Below are 22,128 nucleotides of genomic sequence, written 5' to 3' on the forward strand. Positions count from 1 at the left end.
ATTCTCAGAAGTCATACACTGTTACTTCCATGACATTGTCTGTGTTAGAAGGACATCACTAAGTAGAGCCCACATTCAAGGAAAGGGGAACCAGTCCCCACATTTTGAAAGGAAGAGTATCACAGAATTTGTGGACATATTTTAAAACCATCACACTATCTGGTAGAGTTGAGTGAGAATTACATGAGATAAGAATTATAAAATGCTTAGAACAGGACTTAAGCAGCACCTACCTTGAATTACCTTCCTCATGGGTTAGAAAGGATGGATGAACTGTCAATCTGAAGACTTTGGCTTGAAAAATTACATTCCTCTAAAAAATGGAGCAAAGATATTGAAAGCTGGTGCCGTAAGCCATTAAAGTATTCAGTATAGTTCTTGACATGAAAAGTTGTTCATGTTTTGAATTTTTAAAAGCAGGTATAAAACAGCATGTACAGTATGATCTGGTATTTGTGTAATTATATACTTATACCTCTGTATGTTAATACATAGGGAGCATTCTGGAAGGAGGTTCCTCATAGTATTAATCATGGTTATCTCTGGGTGGTGGAATTTGTGTTAAGGTAAAAAAAAATGTGTGTGTTTTTCTGCATCGTTTGAATTGTTTTATACTGAGCATATATCTACAAAAATAAGAGAGGCATTTTCCAAAGAAAATAAAAAAGAAACCAAGTTGGAAGGAAGACACAAAAGGTGGAAAGGGTTAGGATGTTGTATTAGGACGTTGCTGCTCTGGGTGGGTTGGTTTGTTCCTTGTGATGTATATGATCGATAGGGTGTCCTCTGATCTTCAGGGTAGTTGTGAAGACCTGCATGTGCTGAAAGCAGGTGAGAGTTTGTGACTGTCCTTGCTTGAGGAGGCATATATGTAAGAGAAGAAGGGAAGAGCAGAAAAGGAGGAAGCAAGGAGAAGAGGGACATCTGTGTAGCAAAGAGCAAAGACAGGGCGAATCTGCTGTTGACAGCAGAGCCTGAATGCCATCAGTTGCCTTGGGAAGAACAGCTTTACCTATAAAGGAACAGTATACTTGTGATGGGCACCCTATGGGCCCAGAGTGCCTTGAATATCCTTTATAATTGCACTTGCCACATTGGACTGAAATCTGTTCAATTCTCTCTCCTTAATAGACTTGCAAGCAGGTCCTGGCTTTCTAGCCCATTACACGGTTCCCAGCAGAGAGCAGGGTTCAATAATTTGGAGAATAAAATAGGCTAAATTATTTTTTTAAATAATGTCTTTCACAAATTGAAAATGTTTATGTCAGTTGACATTCAACTGAATAATTTATTCAAATGAAACAGAGGGAGTTAAAAATGTATATACTTTATGGGAAAAAATTAGAAACACTGCCCAAAGATGCTCTTTGAAAGGTTTAAATCTATCATTTGTCTCCCATTTGTTGCATCTGTTCTTTGTTCACCTTTTCCTTTTTTCTGCCTTCTTTTTTATTATTTGAAAAAAATTTTAAGATTCTAATATCTTTACTTATTTCCTATATTTTTTTTCTTAAAGTGGTTGCACTGGGGCTTATAGTATACATCTTTAGCTTATGACAACCTGACTTTAAGTAATGTTATCCCGATTCATGTAGAAAATAATCTTATAACAATATATTTCCATTTCCTCTCTCTTGACCTTTGTGCTATTATTGTCATATATTTCACTTCTGCATTTGTCAGTAACTCCACAAAACCTTGTTACTATTTTTGCTTTAAATGGTCAGTTATCTTAAGTTATTTAAAAAGTAAGAAAAAATTGTATTTATCCACATATTTAACATTTTTCATACTCTTTATTTCTTTTTATAGATTCAGATTTCTATCAGGTATCATTTTCCTTCTGCCTAAAGGACTTCTTTTACCATTTCTTATATGTAAGTTTGCTAGTGATGAATTCTTCCAGCGTTATATGTCTAAAAAGTCCTTATTTCATTTTTGTTTTCAAAAGATTTTTGCTGAGTATAGAAGTCTAAGTAGGCAGTGTGTATATATATATATATATATATATTTTTTTTTTTTTCCCCCCCAGTACTTTAAAGGTTTACTCCACTGTCTTCTGGCTTGCATTGTTTCTATGAGAAGCCTGCTATCATCCTTATCTTTGCTCCTCTCTACTTCATGTGTCTTCTTTCTCTAACTTCCTTGGCCTCTTTGAATTCTCAACTACTTCTCTTTAAATTAGACACACTGTTGGGTTTCATCTGGGTCCCACCTCCCTCCCCGGTAGCCTAAAAACTCTTAAGCTATAAGCTCGGGCATTTATAGAGCTCACCTTATTTGTTTTTTTCTTCTTTCAGGGATCATTGTTCTATGTTGCCTGTTGTTCAATATCTGAAAACCATTATTTCATTATTTTTTTCTGATTTTTTTTCAGTTGTTTAAGGAAGGAAGATAAATCTGGTCTCTGTTACTCCATTCTGACTGGAAACAGAAGTTCTGAAATACTGAATCAGAAAAATGATACCAACTTCTGATTGCAAAACTCCTTACTCAAAATGGATTCGTAGTTTGCCTTAGCTTAGAATTATGAGTTCATGTTTGAAAATCTGTTTAGTGCCACAGTGTTTGACATTATCCCTTTTTCTCACAGGATACATTCGAACTGGATTTTTAAATCATTGTAAGCCAGTGATGAATCAGAGGTTACAGAATGCAATGTCGAATAAAAGTCTTCGAAAGAATTGCTTCAAATGACCAAAGAAAGAAAATTGATCTACCGCCTTAAAACCTTGATCTCGAAGAGCATACTGCACATGGTAGGAAGTGATAACTGGGGAAATTTATGTGGCTCTTAATGCACCTAAATGAAGGAATTGTCACTTTGTTTCTCAGAGGGCTTATACACCTGAGATTATTTTAATAACCCATAGTTTTATTAACATTTTGACATGATCACAAACGGGGAGAAACAGCGGTAGCTAAAGCCTGCTCATTGGTCACGATGACTTCTGAAGAAATGGCAGCTTCTGTCCTCAGACCTGTGACTCAGCGAAAAGTGATATCTGCTCAGTCGGCTGTAGATGAAAGTAACGATAAGGTCTCGGACATCAGTGTTCCAAAGACGCATCCTGTCGGGCAGAGCGGGGAGACTTCTCATACCATCTCACAACTGACCAAACTTACAGAAGAACCTTCTGGAAGCAACTTGCCCCAGATTCTCTCAGTAGCAAGGGAGAAAATAACGAGTGATGAGAACAGTAATGAAGAGTGCTGGGAGAAAAGCATACCAGACTCTGTGAAAAACCTTAACGTTAACTGCAACAACATACTGAAAAACCATCAATGTGGCCTTCCTCAGAGCCAGTTTTATGAAACGTGTGATTCTACCACAGAGGAAGGCCTGTGTTTGGAAACTGGAATCCCGTCTTCACTGGAAAGAAAGGTGTTCCCTGGAATTCGACTGGAAATAGACGGACCTCCCGCGGGCATTATTAGTCCATTAGGAGCTCAATCAGCCATCTTAGAGACGGGCAGGGCACACCCTGACAGCAACATGGCGGTATTTCACTTTCAGTATGAAGTTGACAGAAGAATGTCAGACACTTTCTGTCCCCTATCGGATAACTTGATTTTGGATGATTGTGGAAACTGTGTACTACCTGCTGTTGGTGGGGAACAAAAGAACAATTACATGGCGTATACTTGTAAACTGATGGAATTGGCAAGTAACTGTGACAGTAAGAATAGGCAGCTGCAGTATGATCCTTGTGACCCCTTGAATGACAAATACTTGTGCTTTGAAGGCTCTTGCCCGAAGGCCGATGTAGTATGTTCAAGTGACAGCTTTTGCGGGGAGGATTTTATGGACAGTCCACCTGCCAAGACCTTTCTGAGCCATTTTGAGGACTTCCCTGATAATTGTGAAGATGCAGAAGATTTATTCAAAAGCAAGAAGGAGCGGTCCACTTGGCTAGTGAGGAGATTTTGTAAAAATGACAGGGAAGTAAAGAAATCTGTATACACTGGGACAAGGGCAATTGTGAGAACTCTGCCTTCCGGTCACATTGGGCTGGGGGCTTGGAGTCACGTTGATCGGAAGAGAAACGGTCTCTTACTGCCTTGTGGGAGAGTCATGGAACGGCTGTCAACAGTGGTGACGAGGCAAGATGGGGGCCAATGTCCGTCAGAATCCCAGTGGTATCCGGTAAGAGTTAAAGTTTCTTTTGATCAATTCTTTAAAGTTGAGTTTTTAAAAATCCAAATCTCCGTTGTCTTAATTCATGGGAAATTTTCAGTTCTGGCAAATGACTCTTAGAGGAAGCATTTGTAATTTTTGGAAACTAGTAGACCTAACAGATACTGGAATTGATAGCTATCAAGATTGTGTTAATGCCACAACAATATAAGTAACAAAATACACATACATATGTCATCAGGATAGGAGAAATTAGGGAGAGCCCCTGGTTACCGTACACAGGATTATAAGATGGAGACAACTGAGAGTGGGAAACGGGCTCCCTCAACTGATTGTCTAGTTGTGTCCTTTGGAGATAGATGCTTCTGTCCTCTTCTGCCATGTAGCTCATTGTGTGCTCTTAGGTTGCAAGGCCTAAAGGAACTTAAATCTGTTTTCCTCCGTTTTCTAGCCAATGCTCCCAGTTTCTTCCCCCTTCACCCTTTTTATGCCATAGGTCCTTTTGGCAATTTGGTAAAGTCTTTAAACTGAGAAGAGCACTTTTAAATGCATCAAACGAAGTACAAAGGATCATAAAAGACACAGGTTATGTGGATATACGTTTATCAAGATAATTTTGAAATTGTAATATAGCAGAGTACCGTAATGGCATAATGCAATAATGGCATCTAGCAATGTGATAACAATCATAGTTTCAAAGTAGTGATGAATGTTAGTAGGGAATGGTTTACCTGGGGCTTTCCCAGTTTTAGCACTGCAAGTCCCATGTTCTGGGAAGCCACTCAGTCTTGGGCAAACCAGGGCAGTTGGTCACCCTAATTGTAAATACTATTTTAGGTCTCTTCCGTGACTATAATATATGGAAATATCTGTGGTTTCTGTTGGTGGCAAAAAGCACAGGTACTGCCAGTATTACTGAAGTTTGTTGCTTACATTCATAATTGAAGGAAATTCTACATTTCTATTTGAGATTAATAAAAAAATTCTTTTTCATCCAACTTTCTGGGCTCTCTGAGTTCTATCCACAGTTCCCCCTGTTTAAGTTAAGATTCCTGCTTTAGAAATGCACACAATTAGCTGCCCACTCTTGGACCTGATCCTTGCATCGGAAGCCAGCACCATGTATCATCTCGGTTTTTCCCTTCTCTGGCTAAATAGCCCTACTTCCTTCAACTGATCTTCATGGAAGAGCCCTTTCTATAACTCTTGCATTTCAGTTTTACACAGTTCCTTAAAACCTGGCCCAGTAAATAAAACCTGGTCTAGAACATCCCTTTTATTGAAATATGACTAGTATATTTTTATTTTAATCATCATCAACCATGGGAGCTAATGTTTATTGTGCATTTTACATGTGCCAGGCATTGGGCCAAATAACTTACATACTTGATTTCATGCGGTCATCTCAACTACCTTCTGTTATGGTCTGATTATTAACCCCATTGTATTGCTAAGAAAACGGAGTCTCAAGGAAATTCTGTACCTTGCCCACAGTCACTTAGCTAGTAAGTGGTATAACTAGGACCTGTAATCCAGGCAACTCACACTCTTAGTTTCTCGAGATCAAGAAAGATATAAAATTTAGATTAAGTTTTCAAAGGAACAAAAGAATTCTGTTCTTTTCACAGTATGTTGATTGAGTAGCCCCACTTACTAATGCTCATAGTATCTCAGACTTCTCGTGTTCTACACGGTGGCTCTGACCCTGGTTATGTGTTAGAATCAATGTCCAAGCTCCACCCCAGATCCTCTGAATCAGAATCACTGGGGTAGGGCACAGCATGAATAATTTCTCTAAGTTCCCCTGGTGGTTCTATGATTCTATGGAGTTGAGAACCACTGACCAGGAGCTTAAACTGAGCTTTTTGCTTTTTGGTCAGGACATTTCGGGAATATTTGCTCTGCCCTAAATTCCCTGACCCGGCTCTGGTTCTCAGGAGTGTCAGGGCTGCCCTGGGAACCTGCCTGAAAAGTGACAGCTTGCAGGCCCTTCTCTCTGTACATTTGATGGGCAGTTCAACCCGGCAAGTGTCAAGGGATTTGGTTTTGAATCTTCATCTGGTTCCTCATGAAACCTGAGTCAAGAGTTGGTGTGAGCTACCCACATGCTCCCCAGCTCTTCTGACAGAATTTTGTCCACCCAGGAGAAAAAAGCTCATTCCAGGCATGTGTGTCCTGCCTGCACTATGGTGACTTGTCCAGTGCTGACCATGAAACTGCTGCTGATGGCAACATGTCAACCCACTTAAAAATGCATTGATTTTAAAATCCATGTACACTTGAAATTGAACATTAAGAACACAACAGAAATTTAAATACAGCAAAGTAAATGGAAGTAGATGGCTTGAAACCATTATCAGAGTTCCCCACACACTTATACAGTCATGAGGGTCATGAATCTGATGTCAATTTCAGAATAATTTTTGGCATGCCTTTATTCATTCCTCCAGTTTCTGGAGCCCTGCCACTTCTTCTGAGAATGTTCACTGGTCCCTAGCTCAAACCTGTCCCTTTCTGTCTGTCAGAGGCCTTGGGATGGGTAATTTCCAAAGAAAAGAACCAAAGAGATGATGCAAATCATCTTTTTCCTGCTTCTTAGTCTCTGGAGGCTGGGAGAGCCTGCCACACCTCCTGCAGAGTAAACCTCAGGAACTTCTCTCTCCTTCTCTCTGTCTGGGCTTCCTGGAGGCTGTGGCCATTTTTATTAACCCCAAAGATGAAGCTGGGGGATGGGCCAATTGTCCTCCTGTTCATTCATTTGTTCGTTCTTTCTTTTTTTTTGTAGTTAATTTACAATGTTGTGTTCGTTTCTGGTGCACAGCAAAGTGATTGTTTTATTTATATATATATATTATTTTTCATATTCTTTTCCATTAAAGATACTGAATATAGTTCCTTGTGCTATACAAGTATGACATTGTTGCTTATTCTCCTATCCTTTCTTAAGGGTAATTTCTGAAAGGGAGAGCCTTTTTTGAACACTCAAACATGGCAGGAATGAATCAGTATTTTCTGAAGTATCATATTGTCTCTGCATCTCATTCTTTAGTTTGAGTCTGGTGGAAATCCTTCTCAAAAGTTGCACAGATGAATTATAGCCCCTTTCCCCCTGCTCCTGTAAATTCCATCCTCCACCTAAAAAAACTGCAGACCCCCAAGGTTATTCTCCTGTTCCTGTTCTTCGATTATTTCATGTGTCCGTCCTAGCTCTCCAATCAGATTGTAAGTTTATTAAGGTCAAGAAATGGCCCTACCTTTTGTATACTCTCCATAGTGCAAGCATGATGCCAAGTATTAAGAAAACAGGACAATGCCATGCTTACAATCATGGTCTCTGGAGTCAGTCGCCCTGAATTGAAATTGTGACTTTGACTCCAACACCTACTGGCCATGTGACCTTGGGCAAGTTGTTTAACCTCCTTGTCCCTAATTGCCTTAAAGGTAAACTGGGAATAATGGTTCTTGGGGGATTAAATGAAATGCTACCATAAAGTCCTCTGCACGGTGCCTGGCCCCTCTTCTCGCCCGGGGCTGTTATCTTGCGCTTTGTCATGAACTGTCCCCACCTCCTTCTACTCTTTGGTGCCTTCTCGCACAGGGATGTTTACCGTGGTATGCATTTGAAGGTATGTCCTTCCATCTATGATGTGGTAGCTTGCTTAATCCCTCCCACACGTTTAGAGTATGTGTTATTTGTCCAATTAGTTCCTTTGCCTCACATTAAAAATTTTTTTCTTGTATGCCTTCGTCAAGATGACCCAATTAATTTATGTTTGCACAGCTGTGCAGGGAAGAATGGATTTGAATGGGAGACATTAATGAGGATTAATGCTTGCTGACTGACTAACCATATTGGTATCTTCCTCCTCCTGCCTGTAAAAAATTAAAACCTACCCCTTATTCAGTTACAACCCCCCTTGCCTGCTTTCAGTTTATTGGCTCAACAAGACGGCATATTTTGGCAAGTGGCTAAAGTCTCCAGGTTAAATGTTGGTTAAAGGTGCTTTTCCTTTAAAAAAAAATTCTCCCCTTGCCCGAATTTTGGGGAGTTTTAAGTACCTAGAGTTATTCTGAATATGAAGTACAGGAGGATCCTGCGTCTGCTGGAATCACTCATGTAACCTAGTTCTCCGTGCCCTGAATGATGGAACATGGAGAATGTGAAGGTGGCAGGGCAGACAGCCCACCAGGTCCTGTTTTATTGCTTCATTTGTTTCCCTGCCTTGATCCACAAGAGGATTTACCGTGAAAGAATATATACAACAAAATAGAAAAAATGAAGTTTTACATTTTAGAAATCAGACTAGGAAAACTAAATTAAAAACCAGCTTCTATGTTGCTATTCCCTGTTCTGCTTTCTGCCTTCTAAAATGTGTCTTTCTCCTTCACATTTTATTCTGTTCTCTAGCAGAGAAAATTAAACTTAAGAGGCAGTGAAAAATATTCGCGTGTTTAACATAAATGCCTTTGTCAGCACATATGTCCTGGATTCTTTATTTTCTCTATTATGTGTAAAGGGACCAACCGATAATAAATTCATCTTCTAAGTTGTAACTGTTATGGATGATCAAATATCCATTGAGCCCTGCTGTCCAGTGTTGTAATAGATGGCAGGTGAAATAGCAACATGTCTTGTTTTCTTATCTGGAAATTTGGTCTCCCTGCAACTTGGGTACAGTTGGACCTTGAAATAATTAAAATTTCACAGGGTGCCCAGGTAAGCTGAAAGCCTGTGCTTGGGGACATGCCAGGCCTCCTCTTCCATTACTAAGGGTTATGTCAGGGTCATGACATGGGTATAGGACGATGCTGGCCCCTTCCTGCTGAGCACAGTGAAAGGGAATCCAGTTCCCGGCCAGCCCCTGTGCAGTTTAGTCACATCTAGTGCATCAGTGGAAAATGTGATGGGCTGTCAATAGGACAGCTTTCACTTATTAGCTGCATTGGGGCCGTTTAGAATGAATTTACTTCCACATCTCGGTAGTCACACCAGCTCTTTGGCTAGGATTTGGCAATAAAAGAGAAACAAAAAAAAAAGGAATGAAAAACACTGACCCTGGGCCGTAGTTTAAGGTGAATGTATTCATGGCCACTGTTACTCTTTTTTTTTTTTTTTAAGTTTTGCTATAAACTGTTATTCTTATGTTAGCTTTGGGAGACAATCAGATTAGGATGTTTTTCGTTTTCTTCCTTTTCCCCAGATGTCCTGCATAATGAGAATTAGCAGCTGGAGAGGCCTGCCCCATCCCTGGAAATGGGCTGTGGTTAAAATGTGGCCTGAAAAGAATCAGAACCCGTGGGCAAAGTTAAGAGCATCAGATGGAGGCCTGATCTAACCCACACTGTGCAGTTTTTACACAGGATGAACTCAGGCTGCCCATAGAATGACTTCCCCATAGTCATGAGTGATGAAGTGGCCCTCTTCCCCCCCCACCGCCCCTCCCTACCTCCCCCGGGAGCTGACTCAAGTACAGCAGTCCCCTTAGGGCTTATAGGCCTCCTGGAGTGATGCGGATTCAACACTCAAGGACTGAAGCATTTTTGGCAGTGGGGGGAGGGGGTGGTGACCGTCCCCTGACCCTCCACGACTAGACTAACTCACGGCTCAGGCAGGATCTTCCCTGAAAACCTCTTCTCGGACAATGGTGCTAGGGTCATTTTCTGACCCTGAAGAGCCCCATGCAGTAGTTTTTTGTTGCAGCAGCGGGCCTGGATACATTCAGAGCCTCAGGTTAAACAAGCGTCTTAACAGAGCTCAGTTATCCAAATCCCTAACCCCATCACTCAGCCCTTGAACCCCAACCCCTTCCCTCTCATTCAGGCCATCACCCCTCAAATCCTCAGAAAGAACTCAGCAGAAAACCACCTCTGCCTTTAGCAACACAAGGACACAATGATCTTCAAGGAGAGCCCATACGTTGAAACCCAATAGACCTCCTTGGAGGGAAGGAGAAATGCTTTGATTTTTTTTTCCTTTTTAAAATGGCTTTATTGAGATACAATTCACATAGCATACAGTTTACCTATTTAAAGTATATAATCCAGTGGTTTGGGGTATATTCACATATGTATGCAATCATCTCCACAATTTTAGAACATTTTTATCACCTCAGAAAAAACCCCCGTACCCTTTAGCTATCACCCTCCATTCTCTCCATCCCTTCCCCCCTCCCCCAGCCCTAAGCATCCACTAATCTACTTTCCATGTCTATAGATTTCCCTATTCTGGACCTTCATATGAATGGACTCATATAGTATGTAGTCTTTTGTGACTGGCTTCTTTCACTGAGCGTAATATTTTCAGGGTTCCAAGTTCATAGCATGTATTAGTACTATGTGAGTTTTTTCTGCTGAATGATATTCCATTGTATGAATATACCACATTTTCTTTATCCATTCGTCAGTTGCTGGACATTGTTTTTTTTTCTGCTTTTTGGCTGTGAACTTTCGTGTACAGGTTTTCGTGTAGACATATATTTTCTTGAGTATATACCTAGGAGTGGAATTGCTGGGTCATATAATTGTGCTTAGCTTTTTGAGGAACTGCCAGACCTTTTTCCAAAGCAGCTGCAGCTTTTTACATTCCCACCAGCAATGTGCAAGCGTTCTAATTCCTCCACGTTCTGACCAACATTTCTTAGTGTCCATCTTTTTGCTTATAGCCATCCTGGGGGGTATGAAATGATATCTCATTGTGGTTTTGATTTGCATTTTCCTGATGGCCAGTGATGTTGAACATCTTTTCATGTGCTTGTTGACCATGTATGCATCTTTGGAGAAATGCCTATTCAAATCCTGTGCCCATTTAAAAAAATATTTTTTTAATTATTGAATTCTTTATGTATTTTGGATATAAGTCCATTATCAGATTGTGATTTGCAATATATAGCTAGATACATGTATAGGTATAGATATAATGAATGGAAGTCAAGAGGGCAGCAAAGAAGGCTTCCAATTTTAATGCACAGTGAATCTTGTTAAACCTTTCCTTTGGATATTGATCTCATTCTTAGTCTTTCTTACACTACCCGACCAGCAACAACTTTCAAGTAAAACTTTCTATCTTCCTTCTCCCCACAATTCTCTCCAAACTCCAGTCTGCTTAGTTTCTCCTTCCTCTTCTGCCCAAGCTTTTTATCATGCATATAGGTCGTTTTTCTAATTATCCAAATTCTGCTCCACAGAGCAGTGGCTGGGAACCAGATTGTCTCCTGCAAACTTGTGCATCACAGGGAGGCATTGAGGAGGATGTCACCACTTCATAGTAACATGCTCCATCATGCACAGGTGCAGCAGGGCCAGGCCTGGGCTGAGACAAGCAGGTGCCTAGGGTGCAAAATTTAAGGAGGCAGGGTCTTGCAAGTGCCAACCCTGTACTTATCAGTGAGCGCCTCCTTAAATTTTGAGCCCTAGGCAGCTTACTTGTCTCACCCTAGTTCCAACCCTGGGTATGAGGGTCTAAGAGTATCTTTGCTTTAGAAATGCATATTATCTTCTTAGTTCAGGAATGGCCTTGACTAAACACCCATATACCTTAATACAGATATTCTTAAAATATAAGTTAAGAATGGTTCCTCATTTTTATTTTTATTTTATTTTATTTTATTTTTTCTTGCGGTACGCGGACCTCTCGCTGTTGTGAGCTCTCCCGTTACGGAGCACAGGCTCCGGACACACAGGCTCAGCGGCCATGGCTCACGGGCCCAGCCACTCTGCGGCACGTGGGATCTTCCCGCACCGGGGCACAAACCCACGTCCCCTGCATCGGCAGGCGGACTCTCAACCACTGTGCCACCAGGGAAGCCCTGGTTCCTCATTTTTAAAGGGTTCAAAAAAATCACAAGAATAATAATATTTCATAACATGTGAAAGTTATAAGAAATTCAAATTTTACTCTTCACCAATGGAAGTTATTGGAACACAGTCACACCTGTTCCTTTATGTGTTGTTTACAGCTGATTTCTCCCTGTAACAGCAGAGTTGAGTAGCTGCAATCCAGACTGTATGGCCTGCAAAGACTACAATATTTATTATCTGGTCCTCTACAGCAAGTTTGCCTTCCCCTGGCTTAGAACACCCCTTTCTACCTGGCGAATTCCTGCCCATCCTTTCTTCCTGAGCTTAGATTTCACATTCTCTCCATGGTCTTTACTACCAGTCCCCTCCCCCTACCACGGATCCCAGTACAGAGTTTCTCTGACAGTCAGTACTCAATACGTATTTCTTGAATGACTCGCTGAATTATAAATGAATAAAGGCGGTTTCCACCCACTTACGGTGTCTTCTCTCCTTCCCCAGACCCAGTGCAAGCTTGTTAGCTATCCTTCCCCTGGCCCTCAGAGCTTGGAACCAGTTCCTTAGTGCAGTGCCTAGGACAGAATCAGAATTTTCCATTGATATTCAAAAGGATCTTTTTCAGTCCTGTGAACCCAGAGATCCATGCTTGTCACCTCCACAGATTTTGCCAAAAAGATAAAGAAGGGACATGTTTGGACCTCCTTGTTCCTGGCCCACCATTTCAACTGGCTGTAAAGACCTTTGAGAAAGTTTCCAAATGTTTTGTGTTTATAAGGGAACACCTGATTCTGCTGTTATCCGCAATGGGCCAGGGAGGAAAGAAAGCCCCCTCCTGTCAAGACCCAGGAGCTCTGTCCCTGCCCTTCACAACCCCCAGTCCGTACAGGCAGATTTCCGTCATGGACCAGAGGGGATCTAGCTTCTGTTTCTCAGTCACGGTCAGGGATGATGTTGGTGGTAAAGCGATGGGCACAGCATGCCATGTTTGTTAGTTGAGGAGATCATTGTTGGCGTTTGGGAGGTGTTTGGCCAGTTCCTTCAAACCATCTGACCCCTTAATACTCTCAATAATAGACCTGAGGTAGCACCTTCCCACCCCCAAAAAAGACCTAAGTACCAGTTCCAGCTCTACTATTAACTGGTTGTGTGACCTTAAGCAAGTCACTTTAGGACCTGGGATTTTAATTCCTTTGGGTATAAAGGAAATTGAGGACAGGCATGGACTCATTGCCTACTTCGTGTCAGACACTGTGTATATGATTTGCAGATATTAACTTAATGTTTCCTGTTAAAAACCCCAGCAGGCTATGACTTGCTGATTTAAGTCCCAGCCATGGATTTTGGGGTGAGTGTTCTGCCTCACCCAGAACTACCTCCTGGAGGTTTGATTTGGAGAGAAACTTGTCACTCAAACACTTGGAGTAATGGCAGGACAGAGGAGAGATTCTCCTTCATCACTGGCTAAGCACTGAAATGCCTGGAGCAGTACATCAGCAAGCACTTAGTGGGCTCTCACAGGGTGCCAGGCCCTGGGCTTCCCAGATGTCTTTGCTCTTTTCCCTCTCGTAGACAGCAACTGTCTACGAGTCTGATATTATGAACATCCTCATTTCATGCTCGTGATAAGTAACGGGACCAAGCTCACACAGTGTCAGGACTTGAACCCAGGTCTGCCTACCTCCATAACCCATGCTCATAACAGCTCCTCAGAAGTTTCCCTGGAAGATTCTGATGTAACTCACCCCGGTAACTTGGCAGAGGTTCTGCTCTCTTATTAAATGTGCAAATGTTGAGCTGGATGAATCCTTGAGCTGTTTCTTTCTTCAGATGTGAGTTGGGTGTGACCTTTGGATGAAATGGGAGACATGGGGAACAATACCAATTCTTAATGTGAGGGGCGTGTTGGCTATTGAAATGGCTAAGATTTATTTTTTATGACTCAGCCTGCAAGGGGGAAGAAACCAAGCCCGAAGGTTTGAATTTTTTACTGAATTGCTGTAATTTAGAAGGACATTTTAAAAGTTTTATAAGTAAGTAAGCAAGAACAAAGTCCAAAGCAAACTGCACACATCTGACTCAGAATCTATAGCTTATTCATGATCACACTGAAATAACCAAAACTAGTGGGAACATAATTCAGTATTTTTCCATTTTAATTTCAAGTTTTCTCTGACCCTTCAAAGATTCTGAGCAACTGACCTGAGTATGAAAAACATTACTCAGTAACATTTCTTTCCATAATCACACCATTAAAATGAAGTTTTCACCTACTTCACAAGGTTGTGGGGCTGGAGAAAAAAAATGAGTTGGTTGTGTATTCAAGTGCTTGGCCAACGTTATGAAATCTCCCCCCAGTTACAACTTTTATTACTCCATGCTCTGAGGATTCAGAGTGAGGTACCTGGAGAAAAAGGGACTCAAAAACTACTGCAGATGCAGCAAAACAAAACCAGAATCAGCTGTATCCTTTCAGACATGCTGCAAGCATAGAGTGTGGAACCTGCTTGCCGAAATCCGACCTTTGGTTTCCCTTTCATGGTGCCAGCCTAGTTTTAATAACGTCATCTTCAACTTGAGACTGGGTAACTTTTATCACCGACACCTAGTTGGTCTTATCCCTATGTTTTGATAGAATAAGGAATCAATTTTTTCAGTAGACCATGCTGAGTAGCCTAGCTTCAGAAAGATTTAGCACCAAATTATAAATGGTGAAACTTTAATAGTGAGTGTGGATGTGTCTCGAGAGCCAGCATGTAGGAGTTTGGCAGTGGGAAAGCCACATGACTTCAGTTTTTCCAGATTGTGTACCCTTCCATCAAATAGTAATTTCTTAGCCTTGAAAGACTCTCTTCCAGAACAAGGGGAAAGTTCATTTGAGTTCTAAATCGGTGAATCCAAAACTTGTTTGGTAGCAAATGCATTATTTTTCTTTTCAATTAGGCCATGAAAATGGTCTCAGGCCCTGGATGGACCAGCCAGTTCTTCTTCTGATGGCCACAAACCAAATATGGGCACCGTGATGATGGTGGGACTGGCATGACTGATAGTTTGTGAGGGTAATGCCATTATTGTAGCAACCATATTTTCCAAATAAAAAGCTGGGAACTTTTTATCGAGAGGAGAGAAGGGCAGAATATTTGAAATTGAGACTGACCCAGGAAATCCAGAATGATTAGACTTGGTAGTTATGGATCACAACGTAAAGGAAAAGCATTGTGAGTGAACTAGTACAAATCTAATTTGTTGCTAGAAAAATCAGGAGCCTCAAAATGAATGACTTGATAATGGTGGCAAAGAATTGTCCACATGTAAAGATAACACATTAGAAACCCAGAATGGGGATCCAGCAAGTATTTTTCCCAAAGTTTTTGTTTTTCTGTATTTTGGCAAGTATTTGGTAGTTGCCATGATTTGTGAGTGTGAGGTAATTAAATAGATTTATTTTAAACACCAGGACATGTGCAGCTAAATAAGGGTTTTCTTTTTCTAAGGAATCATCTCAAAAGGCTCTCTCTGTTTTCCGTTCATGCTGCCATTATGCAAAATGTCTTAATCCTTTGAGCTTGGATTGAAATTTTCAAAACAGTCCATTCAAGCATCCTGGTTAATGGTGGTTTGGGTCAGTATTGATGTGTGACTATGAAAGATAGGATTGGTTTTATTGAGGGTCTTATAAACTGACCAGAGGTGAAACGAGGTGTCTGACAATGTTTTGAGCAAAGGTAAAATTACAAGTCCTGCATATAAAACAACTTCAATGCAAACTTGGCCGTTGTTTCACAGTCTGGCTCACAGCTTCCCTTCAGCATTGATGGATAGTTCAGAGGCGCCCACAAACCCATAACGCACCTTTGGTTTGGACTCAACCTCATGAGCACAAAGCTCATGCCAGAGGGCAGATTGAAATTTGGCCCCATCTTCTTCATCCCTCTTGGCCAGGTGCCCTTATACAGGGTGCAACACTCTCAACCATATGTGATGACCCTGGGTAGTACCACGTGGAAGAGAATCAGAAGAGCTACTGAAGCCCAAAGCTACAATTGTTTTTTCTCTTAGATTCATACATTATGTGCTCAGCATGGTGCAATCTGTTGAGTTCCAATGGTCTGAAATATAAACAAATTAAATTGGTCCAGTGTGAATGCTTTTCTAGGTGAATATAAAATAAGTATTTGGTAACTTTATGAACTACAGAATTCTTGAGCTGGAAGGCCCATCTTTTTTTTTTTTTTTTTTTTTTTTTTGCCGTACACGGGCCTCTCACTGTTGTGGCCTCTCCTGTTGCGGAGCACAGGCTCCGGACGCACAGGCTCAGTGGCCATGGCTCACGGGCCCAGCCACTCCGCGGCATGTGGTATCTTCCCGGACCGGGGCACGAACCCGTGTCCCCTGCATCGGCAGGCGGACTCTCAACCACTGTGCCACCAGGGAAGCCCAAGGCCCACCTTTTATAACTTTATTCAGCTCCTCATTTTATAGATAAAGTAGCCAAGCCCCTAGACAGGTGAAGCTATTTAACCAGGTTCACATAGCTAATGGTGGAAGACACAGAACTAGAAACTGGATCTCTAAAGACTGTCTTCTCATCTCTAAAATAGGATAAAAATGTGTGAAACAGCCTGTCACATAGTAGGTGGTCTGTTAATGTCAGCTGATTCTGAACCTAGGGTTTAGGGTTCCTGGGATGCATAGATTCCTGGTACAGCACCTGGCCTAGAAGAGTTTATGGTGGAATGGTAGAGGCCAATATGTCTGTGCTATCTTTCATTTATTGCACCATTTTCCCAGATTGTAAACAACTTTGGTTGGTGCATAATTTATCAGGTTTTTCCTGTGTTCTCTGGTCTATTCCAGGTTTCACGGCTTATTCTGTCTTCAGTTCTTTAAGAAACTGGCTCATCTTGTTGCAGTAACATTGTCAGTGCTTTAAGTATTCAGAGATGCCCTTTTAGTTTGAATGTAGCCAAGTTTTGTGAGTTCATTTCTCCCCTTAGTCCAGTTCTTTCCATCCTTCACTTGGCAGGTAGCTCTCTCTGGTTAATGACTGTAAGTTCTTCAAAGCATCCAGAACAGCCGTGGGATCCCTCCCAGTCTCTCAGGAGGATATTTCCCCCTTGTTCTTTTTCTCTTATTTATGGGAAGCAGCGCCAACTGTGAGACACTGAGCCCAGCGGGAGGGGCCAGACCTGGCCTAGGAAGAGCTAGTATGGCCTGAGCTGCAAGGAATCCAGCCAGGAATCCCAGACTCATAAAACGTTAGCACTGGAAGGGCCGTGGAGACCATCAAGTCCAACCTTTCATTTTACAGAAAAGGAAACTGAGGCTCAAAGAAAGGCAGAGGCCTTGCCCAGGTCTGGTCAGGCATTGATTTCAAAGCCAGGCTCTCAAGCCAACTCTTCTCCCCTGTGTCAGAAGCCAAACACTATTTCTGACCCATAGGTATGGGGCTGAATTGACTGTATTATGTCAGTTAAGTTACTGAAGGCTTAAGCCTCCACAGTGGTTAAGTGAGCTCAGGAGCTAGAGTGCCTGGGTTAAAATTCTGACTCTATACTTACTAGCTCTGTGACCTAATGAAAGTTATTTAACCTCTCTGTGCCTCTGTTCCCTCATCTCTAAAGTGGGGATAATAGTTTGACCTACTTCTTTGGGTTGTAAAAATTAATAAGTCATTATATGTTAAATGATAACATATGTTAATGATAATGTTCTTTTTTTTTTTAACATCTTTATTGGGGTATAATTGGTTTACAATGGTGTGTTAGTTTCTGCTTTATAACAAAGTGAATCAGTTATACATACACATATGTTCCCTTATCTCTTCCCTCTTGCGTCTCCCTTCCTCCCACCCTCCCTATCCCACCCCTCCAGGCGGTCACAAAGCACCGAGTCGATATCCCTGTGCCATGCAGCTGCTTCCCACTAGCTATCTACCTTACGTTTGTTAGTGTATATATGTCCATGCCTCTCTCTCGCCCTGTCACAGCTCACCCTTCCCCCTCACCATATCCTCAAGTCCATTCTCCAGTAGGTCTGTGTCTTTATTTAATGTTCTTAATTTTAAAGCATTTAGACAGTACCTGGCACTATTGTTGTTGTTTCTCAAGCCTCAATTTTTAACCAAAACTCTGTGTTATCTCCCCATAAATAGAGATTTTTCTCTAGGGAGCCTGACGAAATAACTCTAAATTGTGGGGTCTAGTGTCTGCTGTAAGAGTGGGAGGAAGATTTGTGTAGCCTGAGAAGACTTCCTGGAGGAAGTGGGATATCTGCTGAGCCCTGCTAGGTGTTGGGATTGCTCATCTTCCAGCAGTGAGAAAGCAAAATATTCCATCACAGGAAGACTGACCACCTTTCTCACTTGCAGGAGTCCATGTGACTTATTCCAAATATAACGTTGATTTCAGAGGCCTTCTGCCATTTTGCCTTAGTGATTTTTCCCCCAAAGACATTACTTCACCTAAAACTTAAAGTGATGTAAAATTAGCTTCTATACTTTGCAAAAAGTTTTTGACAACACCTGTTGATGTGAGGAGGCAGAGGACCAGTTTGTTTATGTGTTTGTTTTTGTAGTTGGCCATTTTCAATAATGAAATAAGAGTCATAAACTTATCAGCTGACTAGATGATGGTTAGCATTGTTTAGCAATAAAGAATTTTTTAACTGAGGTATGTGCATGCATTTGTTTTCTATACATAATGGTATTGCACAGTTAATAAACTACAGTATAGTGTAAATGTTGAAATCATTTGGACAAATACCATATAACTTTTTTTAAAAATTTATTTATTTCATTTATTTATTTTTGGTTGCATTGGGTCTTCGTTGGTGTGCACTGGCTTTCTCTAGTTGCGGCGAGTGGGGCCTACTCTTCGTTGTGGTGCACGGGCTTCTCATTGTGGTGGCTTCTCTTGCTGAGGAGCACGGGCTCTAGGCACATGGGCTTCAGTAGTTGTAGCACGCAGGCTCAGTAGTTGTGGCTCGCGAGCTCTAGAGCGCAGACTCAGTAGCTGTGGCATGGGCTTAGTTGCCCCGCAGCATGTGGGATCTTCCTGGACCAGGGCTCGAACCCGTGTTCCCTGCATTGGCAGGTGGATTCTTAACCACTGAGCCACCAGGAAAGCCCAATACCATATAACTTTTATATGCACTGGGAAACCAAGAAATTTGTGTAACTCGCTTTATTATGATATTCACTTTATTGCAGCAGTCTGGAATCATATCTGTAATATCTTCAAGGTATGCCTGTATTGTGTTGGCTGTTAAAAGCCCTTTTCCTTTCCATATATACTGTAGAATCAGTTTCCTGAGTTCTACAAAACAGCTTACTGAGATTTTGATTGGGATTGTCCTGAATCTACAGATCAAGTTGGAAGAACTGACATCTTAACAGTGTTGTCTCCTTGTCCATGAACATGGAATATATCTCCATTTATTTAGATCTTCTTTGATTTTTTGTTGGCGTTTTGTAGTTTTCCACATATAGGTCATGTATATATTTTATACTTATAGCTAAGTATTTAATTTTTGAGGTATATTGTAAATGGTATTTTTTAAAATTTCAAATTCCAACTGTTCCTTGCTCATATATAGGAAGCATTTGACTTTTGTATATTAACCTTGTATCCTGCATCCTTTCTATTACACTCACTTTTCCTTATTGGGGGGTCAGTTTTGGGAGATTTTCTACCTTGAAAATCATGTCATCACAAATAAAGACATTTTTATTTTTTCCTTTCAAAAAAAAATAATAAATAAAAAAATAAGTTTATCAGCCGAAAGTAAAGCTAGGGCCTTGAAATACCCTGTGTACCCTCTTTTGGCCCTCTCATGCCTCTGCCTATCCCCTTTCCCCCCAACCCAAGTACTATTATCCTCAATCCTTTCCATTATTCCCTTACTTTTCTTTTTATACAATGTTGTTGCATCTACATGTATTCTTAAGAACTATACATTTTTACTAAATGCCACTGAATTGTACACTTTAAAATGGTTAGTTAATTGTATGTTATATGAATTTCACCTTGATAAAAAAGCTATGCATTTTAAATTTCCATTGTTTTGAACTTTACATGAAGGCATGCCTATGTGTAATCTTTTGAGACTTTTAAAAACAACATTATATTTCTCAGTTGCATTTATACTGTTCTATGTTGCTGTAGTTCATTTGCTTTGATTGATGTAAATATTCCTCTGAATATATCACAGTTTACTCATGCATTCTCCAGTTGATGGACATTTAAATTGTTTCCATGTTTTTTACTATTTTAAACTGACCTCTGTGACCATCTTTGTATATGTTGCTCGTTTTCATGTCCAAAATATTCTCCTGGATATCCAGTTGACCCTTGAACAACAGGAGCTTGAACTGCACAGGGCCACTTATGTGCAAATTTTGTCAATAAAAACATACTATGTTACTACACATCTTCGGGTTGGTTGAATCCAAAGATGCAAAACCTTGGATGTGTCACACACAGACTTTCAACTGCACAGGGTTGGGGGGGTGCAGTTCAGCGTGCCTGACCACCTGTTGTTCAAGGGTCAACTGTATACCTAGGAGTAGAATTGCTAGAACATAGGGTATGTGAATATTTAATTTGGAAGATAGTGGCTGTTTTCTAAAGTGTCTATACCAGTTTAGACTTCACACCCACCCCGGTGATGTGTAAAAAATTCTCTGGATCTGTATCCTTTCTAATACTTGATATTTTTCAGCTTGTTGTTTTTGCCCATCAAGCAGGTTTAAAAGTATTTCTCTATGGTTAATTTTGCATTTTTCTGATCACTAATGATGCTAGCCATATCTTCATATTGTCATTGTGTTTCTTTTTCTGTGAAATGCCTCCCATCTTTTGCCCATTTTCTGTTGGTTTGCTTGTGCTTCTGATTGATTTATAGTAGTTCTTTATATATTCCTGATATTATCCTTTTTTGTTTGTGTGTATTATTTCCCCCCAGCTTTAAATTGTCTTTTCTTTTTTGTAATATTTCCTTTGAAAAACAAAATTCTTAATTTTCATAGTAAAAGTTAGTAAAGTTTTATTGTCAGTGCTTTTTTAAAAGAAATTTTTCTCTACCTGAATTCTAAAAGATTCACTTGTATATTCTACTAAGAGTTATAAAGTTTTATTGTTGACATTTGATTCCCTAATCCATTTAAATCCTTGATTTTGTATATGGTGTGAGGCAGGGATCCCATTTTAATCTATTTCCACACAGGTATCCATTTTCCAGCTCTAATCTGACATGCTACCCCTGTTATATACCAAAATTCCACATATGCATTGGTCTTCTCTGAGCCCTCTAATATAATTCATTGGATAATTCATCCATCACTGTGCCAATAACATTAGGAAATCCTAACAACTTCTTTTCAGAAGTGTCCTTACTATTCTTGGTCCTTTGCTCTTTATTATTATTATTATCATGAAGTATAACATACCTACAGAGAAATATACAAACCATACAAAGTGTACAACTCACTGTATTTCACAAAGCGAATACAGTGATATAACCAGCACCATAATCAACAAATGGATCATTAGCACCCCAGAAGCTTACCTTGTATCCTCTTCCAGTCTCTCTCTTTTTGCCTCCTCCCAAAGTAATCAATCCTGTTTTCTGACACCATTTGGCCTATTTTTTAACTCTATGTAAATGAACTCATAGTAGGTACTATTTTGTAGGTCTTCTTTTACCCAACATTTTATCTGTAGGACTCCTTCATGTTGTTTCATATAGTGGTAGTCTGTGCATTTTCATTGCAACTTGCTACATATTCCATTCCTTTTCAGGAATATCCTACTCTTCATCCATTCCACTGAGTTGTTCTCAGTTTGAAGCTATTATGAATAGTGCTATTCTGTTCCCTACTAGCCTCTAAAGCGTTTGCCTGATCTGGTTCTCTCTTCCTGTCATGTCCCCCTCACTTCACTACTTAAGATTCTGGCCATTTTATAAAACCTTGTTAAGTACATCCCATCCCTTTTGTGAACCTTTCTTAGGCTACCACAATATACCAAGTTACTCTGTCAGGGCTTCAAAACTTATAGCCTGTGAGTTGAACCCTAATTGCAATACTCAGAAGATTTTTGCCAAAAAAGTTTTACAAAATAATTATCATCTAGCAAATATGTACTAATAGGGTATAACTACTTGCCATGAAGAAATCTGAGAAGTTTTTCCTAAAC

General features: G+C 40.5%; 1 protein-coding gene across 1 annotated transcript in view; it reads left to right on the forward strand.

Annotated features, from left to right (window-relative positions):
- Window positions 1-2,618: 2,618 nt before the first annotated feature.
- PLCE1 (phospholipase C epsilon 1) overlaps window positions 2,619-22,128 on the forward strand; it is a 275,357-nt gene continuing 255,847 nt past the window's right edge. Inside the window, exon 1 of the mRNA XM_082673434.1 lies at window positions 2,619-4,147. Coding sequence (XP_082529560.1) covers window positions 2,945-4,147 — 1,203 coding nt within the window. The 5' untranslated portion in view covers window positions 2,619-2,944. The remainder of the gene's footprint in view (window positions 4,148-22,128) is intronic.

The sequence above is a fragment of the Grampus griseus genome (assembly GCF_964374135.1).
Source record: "Grampus griseus genome assembly, chromosome: 16".
Taxonomy (NCBI): Eukaryota; Metazoa; Chordata; class Mammalia; order Artiodactyla; family Delphinidae; genus Grampus; species Grampus griseus.